Source organism: Arachis hypogaea, chromosome 18 (genome assembly GCF_003086295.3).
Source record: "Arachis hypogaea cultivar Tifrunner chromosome 18, arahy.Tifrunner.gnm2.J5K5, whole genome shotgun sequence".
Lineage (NCBI taxonomy): Eukaryota > Viridiplantae > Streptophyta > Magnoliopsida > Fabales > Fabaceae > Arachis > Arachis hypogaea.
The window spans coordinates 129,533,873-129,550,154 of record NC_092053.1 but is presented as its reverse complement, the minus strand read 5'-3'; the positions used below and the strand labels follow the sequence as shown (position 1 = coordinate 129,550,154).

Here is a 16,282-nt window from a genome sequence, read left to right as displayed (position 1 = left end):
ACCTTTTCCAAATCTCAATCATTTTCCAAGATTCAACTAGTTCTAATATCAAATTATTTTCAAAGCGAATCAGTGCCCATAATAAATCTCTTTTTAAAATCAAACCAGCTCAAATACTAAATCATTTATAAAGTCATTTATAAAGTCACTAACTCAAAATTAAACCATTTCCAAAGCCACTTCCTTTACATCATCAAAAATAGCTTCAAAACCAAGAAAAACCATTTCTCATAATAATCAACTAAATAACCTTTCAAACTAATTTCTTTTCAGCAATCACAAATTTCTCAAGCAATCAATCATTCAGTCCAGTAAATAACCACATTTATAAGACAATTATAATCACAGGCATATGTTCTCTCACTTTAGTATCTATTTATCACAACTCTGTAATATAAATTAGATTTTAAGAAAAATCTCTATCTCGATTAACTGAGTTCGCACAAATTTATCGTGATAATTCCCTCTCCTTTTAATTCATGGCAACAGATGCGACTCACGTAATTAGAACGGCAATGACAGCAACCGAAACAGCGGTAGCGGTAATGTCAATCTTCACCGCATTGGTCATGGTTGCAGCAAAATAAAAGATTCAGATTGGATAGGAATTAATAGCAATTTCAACCCTGGGGATTCAAGACAAAGTAAGGACTAGAATTAAAATCAGAACATGAAAACCATAGCAGTGATAAAACAGAACATGCAGATGGACCAAACCTAAGGGAAAGATCAGACCAGTACCAGGATAACAAAATCAGAACTAGTAGCAGCTTCAACAGTCCCGCGACAATACTAGCATCAATATTCAATCTAATTGTAGCAGAAAATAGAAAATAGAGTAAAAGTAGAGAATTAGAACGAGTTTAAGGAAGCGAAGGACCTAAAGCAAAATAGAGGCAGCAAAGATACTTCCATCAGTGACTAACGGCAGCGTAGAGTTCAGTGGTGGTCACGGCGGCATCCGACGGCGGCGCACCACAGAGAAACTTGCGGTGACAAGCAGACCTAAGCTTCAGCGGCGGTTTCTGGGTGGCAGCGGCGTTCTCCGGCGGCGAAGGCGCGGCCAAAAGCTTCGGAGGTGGCGGATCTGACGAGGATGGCACCGGCGACACGAGCGGCGACTGTGCGCGGCGGCTGGATGGGTTGCGGTCCTCCCTTCCTCGCGGATCTCTCCCTTCTGCCCATGGCTCTGCTTGACGGCGACGGATTCAGAGGCGGTGATGGCGGACACGAAGGCAGGGCTTCTCCTTCCTCACGTACGCTCTTTGCTCTCTGACGATAGCACGGTAACCCAACAGTGGTGACGGCGCGACGGCTCTTCTCCCTGCATCGGCGAGGACGGCGATTCGGGATGAGGGCGACGGCGACAGCAAGACGCAGGACAGCTTCTCTCTCTCCTTCCAGTCGCGGCCTCTCTCTCTCTTTCTCAATGACTCGACGGCGACGGCAGCTCCCAGCCCCGCCGGCGCCGTCCCCCTTCCTTTCCCCCTCATCCTCTCAGCTCTCCCTTCCTCTCGTGCCCCCCTTTCTTCTTTCTTTCCCTTTCTTTTGTTTCCCCTTTCTGCAGATTAGGTTAGGAAAAAAATTAAGATGAATGTGGTGGCTAGGGTTAGTTTAGGGGGTGAGGGTTAATTTGATTAAAATTAGGGTTTTATTTGGGAATTTAGAGTTAGGATAAAATTCATATGAGTAATATAACAATTTTATAAAATTAAGAGTAATAGGATAATTGAAAACCTGTTTTAATCCAACACTAATATTTATTAAAAATACTATTTAATTATCAATAATTGATTTAGTTAGCTTTAATAAAATAATCTCCGAAATTAAAATCTTTAATAAATAAATAAATTGAAGTTAGTTCACAATAATATTTTCCGAAAATTATGAGTCTTACAACGAACGCTGACAAAAGTACTCATAAACTAAGGAAATTAACGATGTACCCATGAAAGATGGGTTCCGTATGACAAAAGTATCCAAATCCTAATTTTTTTGTTGATTTTTTAATAAAATTCCTAAACTATCCTATCCTAACCCCATTCTACCGTCACTCCCTCTCTTCTCTTCTTCCTCTCTCCTCACTTATCCCTCAACACAGAAACTCTCCTCCTACCTCCTCATTGCCGTCCGCCACCCACCTACTCCATTACCGCCAATCTCTTCCCCTCTCACAGCTTCTCCCTCTCATTATTAAGGTGACTACAACACCTTCATCGCACACCTGTGACCCAACCTGAGGAGAATACTGCCGTGGCGCGCCTGTTGCAGTCGAGGAGAATGTCGTCGTGGCGCGTCTGACCCAGCCGAGGAGAACACTGTCATCGCACACCTGAGAAGAGAGAGGGGTTGTGGTACTCTTGCATGCAGAAAGCGGGTTCGGTAAAGAGAAATCAGAGAAAAAAGGGAGGCGACACTGTGGATGGAGGTTTTGCCATTGACGATGTTACAGTCGGCGAAGAAAAAGGTATTTCTTTTTTTTAAAACATTTTTATTTTATTTTTCTTCTTTTCAGAAATTGATTTAGTTACTACTAAAATGATACTGTTCTATTTTTTTTAAATCTGCTTCTATTTTTTTATGAAGGCTGAGATTGATTTATAGAAGATCCATTTGATGGCTACTTCTACTTCTGATTTTTGCTGAAATAAATTTCAAATTGGATGAATGGATTTGTTAATTTTTTATGGTTGATGACTTTTTTTATTTCTAGTTTTGCTAAAGTGAATTGAAATTGGATGAATGGATTTGAAAATTTTTATGTTTTGAGTATTTTTTTGTGTTTGATTAATTTGGTTTGGGTATGGATTATAAACTTATGAGTGAATCGGTTGAGGTCCGAGCCTCTACCACCACCACTACCATTGATTTCGGTCTGGTTTGTTGTAGGAGTAGTTTTGGATTCCATGGCAAGAGTTGGTGCAAATTGAGTTATGAAAGCTTGAAAAAGTGAGTTGAGGTTGAGTATAGGGTGGTTTAGGAATTTTATTAAAAAATCAACAAAAATTAAGATTTGGATACTTTTGTCATACGGAACCCATCTTTCATGGGTACAGCGTTAATTTCCTTAGTTTATGGGTACTTTTGTCAGCGTTTGTAAATTTCATGGGTACTTTTGATAGTTTTTTCAAAATTAAATGAGTAACTACAAATGGTTTATGGTTGCTTTGTGTGAATAATTGTTGGAATTGAGTTGAATCATGGCTGTAGTTGGTGATTGGTTTAATGATTTAATGTAGTAATTATTGACGATGTTGTGTATTTTGAAGTTATACTTGCTGCTACTACTTGTTGATGTTGATTTTGTGTATGGAATATTGCTATGGCTGCTGGAAAATGATTTGATGAATCAGAACTTGAGATATGTTGTTATAGATGAGATGTTGAAGAATGGACGCTGTGTGATGAGCGGATAATTTATACGCTTTTTGGCATTGTTTTTAGTATGTTTTTAGTATGTTTTAGTTAGTTTTTATTATGTTTTTATTAGTTTTTAAATAAAAATTATATTTATGGACTTTACTATGAGTTTGTGTGTTTTTCTGTGATTTTAGGTATTTTCTGGCTGAAATTGAGGGACCTGACCAAAAATCTGATTCAGAGGCTGAAAAAGGACTGCAGATGCTATTGGATTCTGACCTCCCTGCACTCAAAGTGGATTTTCTAGAGCTACAGAAGTCCAATTGGCGCGCTCTTAATTGCGTTGGAAATTAGACATCCTGGGCTTTCCAGCAATATATAATAGTCTATACTTTTCCTGAGATTTGATGGCCCAAACTGGCGTTCTAAGTCAGCATAGAAATTCTGGCGTCAAAACGCCAGAACTGGCATGAAAGTTGGAGTTAAATGCCCAAACTGGCACAAAAGCTGGCGTTTAACTCCAAGAAAAGTCTCTACACGTAGAAGCTTCAATGCTCAGCCCAAGCACACACCAAGTGGGCCCAGAAGTGGATTCTGCATCATTTACTCATTTCTGTAAACCCTAGGTTACCAGTTTTCTACAAATAGGACCTTTTGCTATTGTATTTTAGACACTTGATCATACTCTTTGACCTTGGTTCTTCTGGTTCCCTCTATGGGGCCGAAGTCAATGATCACCATTATCACTTTTGTATTTTCAACGGTGGAGTTTCTACACACCATAGATTAAGGTGTGGAGCTCTGTTGTTCCTCATGAATCAATGCAAAGTACTATTGTTCTTCTATTCAATTCACGCCTACTTCTTCTCCAAGATATACTCTTGTTCTTAATTCAGTTAAGTCAGAATGAAGGGGTGACCCGTGACAATCACCCAATCTTCGTTACTCGCTTAGCCAAGGTCGCGTGCCTGACAACCACAAAGCGATCTACATGATGTTCAACGTAGTCATTGGACGACAGCTGGAGTATAGTCTCTTGGGTTTCTAACCTAAGATTAGAACCTTCGTGGTATAGGCTAGAATTATTGGCGGCCATTCTTGAGATCTGGAAAGTCTAAACCTTGTCTGTGATATTCCGAGTAGGATCTGGGAAGGGATGGTTGTGACGAGCTTCAAACTCGCGAGTACTGGGCGTAGTGACAGACGCAAAAGGATCAATGGATCCTATTCTAGTATGATCGAGAACCGACAGATGATTAGCCGTGCGGTGACAGCGCATTTGGACCATTTTCATTGAGAGGACGGGAAGTAGCCATTGACAACGGTGATGCCCAACATATAGCTTGCCATGGAAGGGAGTATGAATGATTGGAAGAAGGCAATATAAAAGCAGAGGTTCAGAAGGAACAAAGCATCTTCATACGCTTATCTGAAATTCCCACCAATGAATTACATAAGTATCTCTATCTTATTTTATGTTTTATTCATATTTTAATTATCAATTATCCATAACCATTTGAATCTGCCTGACTGAGATTTACAAGATGACCATAGCTTGCTTCAAGCCGACAATCTCCGTGGGATCGACCCTTACTCACGTAAGGTTTATTACTTGGACGACCCAGTGCACTTGCTGGTTAGTTGTGCGGAGTTGTGATAAAGAGTTGAGATTACAATTGTGCGTACCAAGTTTTTTGCGCCATTGATGATCACAATTTCGTGCACCACTGTGACAATATGGTTATGTTGCACCTATGATATGAAATTGTGATATATTGAATTAAGAGTTCTTAGGCAACTTTGGTTAGTCAAAAAAAATGTTAGAATTGTGGTTTTATATGAATCCTAGGCTTGAATATAGGATTTGGTATGTGAGGTTGTTGGAAATACTTTGTGCAGAATTTCTGCAGAAATCTGCATAATTGGCATCAGAACGAATGACTTTTTGGGAGTAGTCCAGACCTAATTTTTAAATGAAATTATTTTTCTGTAAAACTTTAGTGTGGCTTGAATATTTCATAAAAATTTCAGGGAATTTGGCCAAGTGGTTTGGAAGATATGATTTTTTGAAGTTTAGTGGTTGCTGCAAATTTTTCTGGTTTTCTGGTTCTGTAGTACCAATTTCCAGACGCTATAACTTTTAATTTAAATAGAATTTTGAGTTGATTTCAAAAGGATTTTAAAGATCTATCAGTCTATTTTAAGTGAGTATAAGTTTCATATTCATATCTATTTTGTAGACTTATATAAGTCACTTGGAAGGTCGGTTGTTTGCTGGAAACTCTGAACTGGTTTATGAAAACAGGGCTCCACTTCCAATTGATAATTAATTAATCAAATGAAGTGATATGAACCAAAAACTTGTGGATTCTGAAACTTAGGGATGTTGACTGTAATCTCACCAAAATTTAGAAGCAACGGATTAGAATTGAAATTATTATGGAATTTATAAAAAACATGGCTGCTGTCTGTTTTCTGAATTTTTGTAAATACAACAGCAGAATTTTAAAGCTTGTATAAAATTCAATTCTAATCCAAATTTAGTAAAACCTAACTTAAATTAAAGATTAAGATCTCTAGAGTTACCTTACCAACTTGGTTTTAGATTAGACAAACTTAGGAAAGGAAAAAGAATGTAAGTTGCCCCTAAGAAAGGTTAAAGTTAAAGATAATGATATTGAGAGATATAGTAAAGAAAGAAAAATGAGGAACAAGGAATGAAATAAAAGTTGAGAATTATATTGAATGGGCCTTTGTGCCAAGAGCTAATGCGGAAGTGCCCGCCTAACTAATAGCCTAAGATTGTTAATGCGGGAATGCCCGCCTAACTGATAGCATATTATATGTTTAATTGAGTTTTTGTGCCAAACTGCTAATGCGAAAGGGCCCGCCTAACTGATAGTTTGAGATTGCTAATGCGGGAATGTTCGCCTAATTGATAACACTGTTCCTTACTGTGATACACGTTGAAATGTTATTATGAGGCCTAATAGACACGGGTAACCGTGATGCTAAGGTGTCTAATTGGCATAGTAAAGGGACAATATTCGGGGTTCACTCCGAGTAACGTCGGATTGCGGATAGACAACTGACGCATGAGCTCATGGCCTGCTTAGGATAGACATGCATCATATTGATTGTGCATTTGCATTTGGTCTTGTTTTGCTTGTTATATTTTTTCTGATTGTGCTGCTTGACTTGTTTGTGTTATTGCAATTTGTTTGTGTGTTGATCTGTTTCTTGTGCTATTAGTTGGTATATTGAGGTGACTGAGAATTGGAATTTGTTTTTAGTTTGAAAAGTTAAAGAAAGTAATTAAGTATATGAAGTAAGAGTAAGAAGTATTTTCAAAGGTTTTAAAAAGAAGAAAATAGTTTTATTAAGTAAAATTAATTATTTGCATGTTAATCATTATTTTTACGGCATTTCCATTCTCTACTGAGAACTAGTAGTTTGTTCTCACCCCAAAATCTTCCACCCTTTCAGTGACACAGGTTCAGAGACTCAATTTGAAGCCGCGGGCGATTAGGAGTTTTATTTAAGTTTATGTGTTGAGTTGATTTTATAGAATTCCCTAGCCCTTGTTATTTAAGATTTTATTTTATACAGAGGAATAAGAGTTGTAACTGAGTTTCTTTTGTATTCTTTTGTATGATATTTATTATTATTAATAACTATGTGACTAGTATTTCTTGGAGATCTTTGATATATGATTTTAATTAATAGAAACAAAAATTTTTGGCTTTTTCCTAAAAATTAAAATGCGAAATCGAACTAAAGACTCAATATTAAATAATAAATAAGGAAAACAGGTCAGTAACACCTTACTTTTGGTACGATCATGACGTGCTAAAAGTTCGGGTGTTACATCAAGCATTAACATGACAATAAAATTGAATCAAATAACATATATTAAAACTAATTAAATTAAATAATTAATACAATAAATTAATTATAATTGTTTGCCTCAATAAAATAAGTTAAATAAATAAAAAATATATACCATGTAAAAATTATACCATATTTAAGAATTATTAATCAAAATATATAAAACAAAAAAATTAATACAAATTAAAAAGATATTTATTTATTCTTGTCAAATAAAATAATTAATATAATTTATTTAATATAATTAATTAGTTATAATTAATTTGGTTAAATAAAATATTAAATATTTGATATTTATCTCAATTAAAATAAATAAATAATTAATTATACCGCTTTTAAAAATCAGTAATAAACATATATAAGATGAAAAAATCAATGCAAATTAAAATAAATTTAATTTATTTATTTTAGTCAAATCAAATAATTAATATAATTAATTAACCATAACTAATTAATATGGTCCAAAAAATATTAAATAATTTAATATTTATCTCAATCAAAGAATATATTTAAATAAATCAAATAAAATAAATAAAAAATACATTCAAAAGCACGCAACTTAAACCTTTATTAATAATTTGAAATTTCAAATCTTTTTAGTTTCAAATTTCGAAACTAATTTCAAATTTGAAAATTGAGTTTGTTTTAGGTGATATTAAAAAAATAAATTAAATACATAAAAAATAAAATTTAAATTATAAAATTGTCAAATTTAATAAAAATTTTATAAAATTAGTTGATTTATTTAAAATTATAATATTAAAAGATTCTAAAATTAAATCAAGAATCAAACCAAAATTCTCAAAATCAATTCTTACTATAAATTGGTCCACTTTTAATGTTTGTCTAATTATATATATTTATTGTCTATTAAGGATATCAGTATTATAAAATTTGACATATAAATATATTTGATTTGGTCTTATTTTCGTGTATTGCACGAGTATAAAAACTTGGATTTTGATCAATATATTATTTAATTTAGATTTGATTAGATTATTGGATGGCCGTTTATGATTTTTATCTTATATCATTGAAGGCGGGCCAAAGATCCAGGGAGATGCTAATGATGATATTAAAACATGTAACCTAAATATAAATAGAATGAGAAAGTAATAGAAATACACAAAATCAAACTGAAACAGCAGCTAGCTATGCCGACTGACCATAATGATGCGGCCAGAGGGACGGAATTGGTCAGTTGCCCTACGGCAAGAACGCTGCAGCTGGCAGAGCTAATTTGAACCATTTTTCAATAATAAAATGACATAACTACCTTTGAAAAAAAAAAAAAAAAGATAAGAGCTATTAACTTTGTGTTTCGGACAACTAAGCCACCAAATTTTTTCGAAGAAGTTAGCACTTTGTAGGATACTAGAGAGCGCCTTCGAAAAATCGTTTGCGGACTCCACACAATTTGCCTCACATGCGTATCCACTTTGTCGCTCACCATTGATGAGCTAAAGCTAATGTTCACGTGTACGGTCAAATACTACAGTGAGTGAATATTATTTTTACAAAAATTAAAAGATTGACATTACAAAGAATGTTGAATACAATCGAATTTATAATTAAAAAATCAATAAAATTCAACTGTAATTTAAATACTGTTGAATTTATCATAAAAAAAAATCAGATGGTATAAACCTCACTGATAAATGTATATCGTTGAATGAAGTCGTTAGATATTGCGACGAAGTATTAGCTCAAAAAATCAATTAGTTACCAGCAGATTATTGTGATGGTATTGTTGGCGCAAAAAAATGTTGTTTCGCGGTCGGATTATTCTTACATTAATCTCAATTTTTTATTTTTTTAATTTGAATAGTCAATTTTAATTTTAAATTTAATTTTTTTCACACAATTAGTGGTCCATTCTTAAATAATGAAAAACTGTTATTTAATTAAAATAAATAATACACTGTTCAAATATATTAAAAGTCAACTACATCAAATATATATAATGAAACAATGAAATGGAAAATAAATAACTACAGATCTAAGTAGTCATCGTCATCATCGGCTCCGTGATCCTGAGTTGACGGCGCAAAAAGCAGTGATGTCTGTATGCCATCTGTAGGACCGTTGCCACCAGCAGCAGTGTTGCCACCAGCAGCAGTGCCGCCACCAACAAGGTCGATGCCAGCGGCGCGTATTGAAATCAACCTAAATCCACTAAACAGAAATTATGATCATTGGAACTTAAAACAATAACCAAATCAACCTAAATCCACTAAACAGAAATCATAATTATTGAAACTTTAACAATAACTAAATCAACCTAAATCCACCAAACAGGAATCATATTTATTGAAACTTAAAACAATAACCAAATCAACATAAATCCACTAAACAGGAATCATGATCATTAAAGCTTAAAACAATAACCAGACAACCATAAACAGAAAATACATGAGACTAAACATGATACTTACCCCGTGTCGCCATCAGGCCAAATGCGCAACCGTACGATAGGAGGTGGTGGAGGAGCATCAGCTGCTGCCTCACTTCCGTGTAGTTGGACTCTGGGGCTGTGGCATCCGTCCCTGAAGGTGGCATCACCGGGGATGCGAACTACTGACCGGTAGGAGACAGTATCGTCACCGTAAATGGAGGCACGTAGTTCGGGTTATAGACCATGATAAATGGCTGGTCCACTAAACCACAACTTGTGACGTCACCGGTGTGGTCAGAGTAGAGGGAGAGGATCCATAACTCTATAAGTCCCGGTGGTACCGATAGAAATCCTCTCTCTACCCCGACCACGACTACGACCACGACTAGCAGCCTGGTCTGAAATACTTCTGCCTGTCGATATGTCTACTAATATCAAATTATCAAACAATTAGCACCATATTTTTTAGCAAAATCTAATTATTGAATCTAACCTAACTTAATGAACCTAAATTCATTAATTTTAAAAAATTAAACTGAATTGACTTTTAAACTAATTAAAAATTAAAATTAAAATCGTAATGATACTTAAACTAAATTAATCTAAGATTAAACAAATCAAATTTTATAAGGTAAAGTCTATCAAATTTGCAATATTAGGTAAGAAACTTCAAATTCAATTTATTATTTAATTTAGAGTTGATTAGATTATTGGATCGGTCGTTTATGATTTTTATCTTATATTATTGAAGGCGGGCCAAAGGTCCATGGAGATGCTAATGATGATATTGAAACATGTAACCTAAATATAAATAGAATGAGAAAGTAATAGAAATACACAAAATCAAACTGAAACAGCAGCTAGCTATGCCGACTGATCATAATGATGCGGCCAGCGGGACGGAACTGGTCAGTTGCCCCACGGCAAGAACGCGGCAGCTGGCAGAGCTTTCGGAAGATATGATAATGGAAATCTTGCTGAGGCTTCCGGCAAGGACGCTTGTTTCCTTAAGGAGTGTGTGTAAGTCATGGAGAAACCTAATTTCCTCCCCTGATTTCACCCGCAACCACCTTCGTAGTTCGTGCTTACGCGACCCAAGCCTGACTCCGCTACGAATTGTTTGTTACAACAGTTGGCCCTTCAGCTCCACTGGTGTTAGATACGACGGTATTGGAGTTGTCTCCTTACAGTCAATAATGGACAATCCTTCTGAAGCTACTAAAGTCGATTATTTCAGGGGACAACACAACTACAGAATCGTTGGTTCCTGCCATGGATTGTTATGCTTTTTTGATGATCATGACAACCAGAATACGCATGGCATCTTGTGGAACCCCTGTACCGGATTCACTTTCCAATCACCGCAACTCAGCGGTGGAACCTTCCCTTCTGGCTTTGGTTATGATCATCTCAGTGACAGCTACAAGCTTTTTGGAATTATAAGGAAGAAAGGGCCATCTGGTGTTGAATATAGTACTAGAATTTATACATTTGGATCAACTTCGTCGTGGAGAAGAATTGATGATAGCCCATTTGGCCTACTTGGTATCCGAACTAGTAGCCACTTTTGTATGGCAGAGAATGGGGTATTTTTCGGTAGTAGCAGAGCATGCACTATTAATTGGATTGTTAATCATCATGTGGTTCTTTATTTTGACTTGGGTAAAGAGACTTATGCTCATTTTACCCTGCCTGATACGGATTCAAGTGATTATCTCTTGATACTATGCAAAAAGTTATGTGTTTTGAGAAACTGCCTTTCTGTTTGTTATGGGTATTTAAGAACACAACACGCGATTGTGTGGCAGATGAAAGAATACGGAGATGCTCAATCTTGGACTAAATTGGCAATGATTTCCTTCCGCGGCCTTGTTTCTCCCTTGCAACCTTTTTATCTGTCGGAAACTGATGTGCTTTTGGCCGTTTTTTCATCTTTCAAAATAGTTTTGTGTAACTTGAATGCTGGCAGCCTAGATTTTCCTGTGATTGATGAGGAAAAGAATCATTATCTTTCTCAAAGTGTAGGTCCTTGGATGGCTTATATCTACCGTGAAAGCTTAGTTTCACCAAATGGTCTTCAAAGCAACTCATCCAAAATGCTGCTGCGCTTCTTCAAACCCAAGCCTACTGTCTCTTGATGAAGCCTTTCTCGAATTACCACGACTTTGTTATTGATGTTATCAAAATTATTTATCTGAGTCCTGTGTTTATGTTTCAAATAGAATTTACTGCTTTATGATAATTGTTTGATCTTCCCATTCTAGTCAAACAATTCTTTTAATATTCTTGGTATTATTATTCTTCCTTGCAAATCATTGGTCATAATAATTTTACATCAATACTACTGTTTCGTGGAGAAGAAGGGCATGGGCAGGGATGGATATGTAGAAATGACCATAATTTACTTGCTTCATTTTGTAAATTAAGTTAAAAAAGAATAGTTCCTTAAATATCGATTAGGCATACGTATCTTACCATACGTTAAAATTAGTATAAAGTGCACCTTGGTGATTTTCCATAACAAATTCAAAGTATCTTCACTGTACTACTTGTGGTGATCGTTAAAGTAATTTATTTAATGTAAAAAATATTTGTTGCTAAAACCATAATAGCAAAGCAGTAGAATGATATCTGGTCCAGCTTGCTCTCTCAACTGATACCATCCTAGAAGTATATCCGAAATCAGTAATAGAGGTGTTCATGTGTCGGGTGAATCGGGTTTATCCTGATCTAAACCTGGCCTTAAATATATATTGAGTCTATTTTTTTAGACTTTAACCCGATTCTAGATCCGATGAAACCTAACCATATTCGGCCACAACTATATCGGATCCAAACTGGGTCTTTAAAACTTTAACAATAATTTATAAAAAAATATTTATGATGCACTTATATATAAAGAAATTTGTTATCGAAAAGTTGATATCCATATTTGAACTTGAATTTGTCCATAAATTTTAATTTGATGCTTCTTTGATCTATTTTCTAATTCAACTAGTGTGATTAAAAATAAAACAATAAGTTTATAATTAATATAACATAATATTAAAATTAATTTAAAACATATATATTTTTTTAGTTCTTTTAGGGTGCACATGGGTCGGGTGAAACCGGGTTCGCATTGACCCGGACCCAACCCGAAATAATGATCGAGTTTATTTTTGAGACCCTTACCTGACCCTAGACTCGATGAAATAACGCCAAATTAGCCCCTAACATGTTTAGGACCGGGGCAGATCTTCGAGTCGGGTCGGGACATGTGCACCCCTTATCAGTCCTGCTAAGAGGTCAGCACATTTTGTGATTTGTAGCCATCAATTAACCATTATTAATATTTTTAATGGTGTGAGATTACACACTCTTTTCTTACTAGCTAAAATGTTGCTAAATTTTCTCTATCTCAAATCTTTCCGGGACCAAATCACTGCACCATTAAAATTTTATTAATTGAAATACTACTATTATCATATTAATTTCGGCTACCGATATGAATATGCTATTGTATCTGTATAGTGTTTCTACAATATTGATTCAATCAATTTATAAGGAAACTTATGAAATACAATTTAAGAAGTTAAACCGATTTGTCATCTGTCCTGTCTTATTCAATTTACCTAATGACATTCAGCTCAATATTCAGGTGATAAGATCTTCTGGGACTTGGCTTTGGTTGGTTCTCCTAACTCTTGGGTCAAGTTGGTAAAAATCATTGGTACATAGTTGGTAATGTTACGCTCATGCATTCAAGATTCTTAGGCTATAGAATAAAAATACCACATTATGTTAAATTGTTTATCATTGATTGTATTCAAGATTGTTGTTTGGAATAAAAGAAAGAAATAGAGTGATGTATTATGTCTTCATCCTTTCAAACTTAGTCTATTATTTTCCATTCATGTCTGGCCAACATTCATTAAGTCGCATATTAGTTGTCTTTAGTTTCTATACTTGTTTGATATTTTTTGAAAAAATAAAAATAAATCTGTTTATATATTTGGTTTGAGACAGGAACGCTGAATTAAAAAAAATTGAAGGAATATTTGTTGTTGATGTAGTTAGCATTTTTTATCTTTTCAATTTCTTCCTGAATATAAATGTATAATATAGTGATTACCCCTACCTCCATTCTTTTTAAACTCAGTATAACTAATGTATACAAAATTTATGGCAAGGCTGTTTAGCGAAAGGTAAGGTCTTTGTGTCAAAAATACTTAATGACTTTCATTCCTGGGAAACAATGGCATATAAGAAATGGAATCTTCAAGTTGCAAAATTTTCATGAGGTTTTGAAACATTGTACAGAGGCTATTGACTGTAATCCTAAAAATACCAAGGTAACAATACTCATTAATTAGAGGTGAAGGCCGATCATGATCTGTTCAAATACTACATTTTAAGTTGTAGGTACTTAAGTTATAATTAGATTCTGAGTTGCTGTATAAAAATAATAATAAAAGAAGACAATATTACACTTGATTTAATTAAAGCTTGGACTATAAACATATGAAAGTTTAAGAATAAAAAGATGTTTTCAATGTTCTGTTTTATAGTTAGATTCATCCTTTGTTTTTAAATTTATCTTTTAACTCTAGTTTCCTAATTATGGTATTCCCATGTATGTAGGGTGAGGTGGTAATTCGTATTAAATTGTATTAAAATTGAGAATACGTTTAAATTTCTCACAGTTATAAATACTCTAGAGATTTAATCCTAAAATATTTCTAAGGTTACTTAGTTTAGATTTTATACTTTTGTCTCTCAATTGCTCTTGTGATATGTGTGGAGCATGGGAAGCAACATGTTGTTTTGATTTTCCATTTTCTTCCCTCAAATTATTTTTCTTCATTTACATTTATGTATGGCAACGATTTTTTATTTCTATAAAGTTTCATTTGGTTTTTGGGGATTGTGGCGCTTATTTTTTGCATTTAGTACGTTGTATGGTCCTTGTGTAGAGTCCAAACTTGGCGAAAGCCACTGCCTCTGGAGGTGTGGCCTAATTTATTCATTGATTGATCAATGATTAAGAGAGTGCAATTGTTCTGACTTAGATTATTTATGTATTTTTTTTTTTTTTACTTCTCAGATTATTGTTTTGTTGAGAAGCTGAAGAGCCAAGAGAATTATTCTTACATGGTGATTATTTATGTTATTTCTTTTTGCGGTTTTTATGAAAAATAGGTTTACTTTTATGTTTCTCCTTCGTCCAATTTATTTACTTATTTTCCTTATGTCTTTTTAGACCTGGTCTAAATTATTAGAGTTAATTAGGGGGATTAAAAAACATGTCTCAATTTTTGTTAGTTGGTGTGTGTAAAACTCTTTTCATAAATATATTTAAGAAAAATGGACTGTCACCATTGCAAACTATTTTCATTATCTTTCCAATATTTTTTTATTTAGGTTTTGTATTTTGTTATTTTATTTTAAGTTTGTTGTGTTTTGGAGTACTTAGTTGCCAATCTTTAAACACATGCATTTTATGTCTTTCTATTTTCCTCCAAAGATTATTGAAAAAATGTTACTGATTGTGAGCTTCAAAAGAAAATGAATGAAGAAGAACGCTCTCGATCTAGTTGTCATACGCATCTAAGCATTGCTATGTGTGTGATGAACATTGCAACAAAAGAAGAGTGGCAGGAATTGATTCATGTTCGTCCTCTTATTTAATCTTACAAGACATTTTCAATTCAGTAACAATATTAATAACCTATGATTTAGTATCAATTTTCTGATTTTAATCCCAATAATATTTAACCATTTAATAGTAAGTGAATTTCTTTACTTTCTAAAAAATAATAAAGTCTTTTTAGTACTATTTAAATTAAAATTGAATGTATGTAGACCACGTAAAGAGGGTTTTGTCATTCATTTTTACAAGAGCTTAAGGTAATTAATAATAATAAATAGCAACACTACAATTATTTTTATAATAATGATATTTATACATTAAAATTAATAATTAAAATCAGTTACTATGTATTTATATATATATATATATATATTGTTTAACTTATTTTTAATGTGTATTTTATATTTAAATATAAAATTATATATATTTTATATTAGTGATTAATTTTAGTAGCTGATTTTAGTATATACATAGTAATTAATCTTGCTTTATTATTTGTGTTATTTTGTGCATGCAACGATTTGAGTAATAATAAAAGTGTATTTGACTGTTTATCAACACAACAAACAATATGTATGTTTAAGTATTTGTTTGGGAGCCATTAAATCGATAAAAAAAAAGATATTTTTTGTTGAAAAAAGATTTTTTTTATTTTTAATGTGTTTGATAAATTTCTAATAACAAAAGTAAAAACACTAGAAAAAATATCTTTTTTGAGAATCCACAATTTATATTTTTTTAAAAGATCATTTTTTTCTTAAAAAAATATTTTTTACATAATAAAAAAAACTGAGTTAATAGTCAAATTAGTTCCTGAAAGATAATGTATCTTTTTAATTCATCACTGAAATTTTTTTTAATCAAATTGGTCTTTCAAAAATTACGAATTTGTCCTTCAGTTACTCCCCTTACAATTTTCGTCAGCGATTGATGATATAAAATATTAACTGATAGCATATATGACACATAACAAGTTTAATTGAACGTTGACTAAATATGTTTACGAA

General features: G+C 33.5%; 1 protein-coding gene across 1 annotated transcript; it reads left to right on the top strand.

Moving 5' to 3' along the window:
* Nucleotides 1–10,509: 10,509 nt before the first annotated feature.
* On the top strand, nucleotides 10,510–11,781 carry LOC112770544 (F-box/kelch-repeat protein At3g23880-like). Its single transcript, XM_025814886.1, has one exon. The coding sequence runs from the start codon at nucleotides 10,510–10,512 to the stop codon at nucleotides 11,779–11,781; it is 1,272 nt and encodes a 423-aa protein (XP_025670671.1).
* The last annotated feature ends 4,501 nt before the right edge of the window (nucleotides 11,782–16,282 follow it).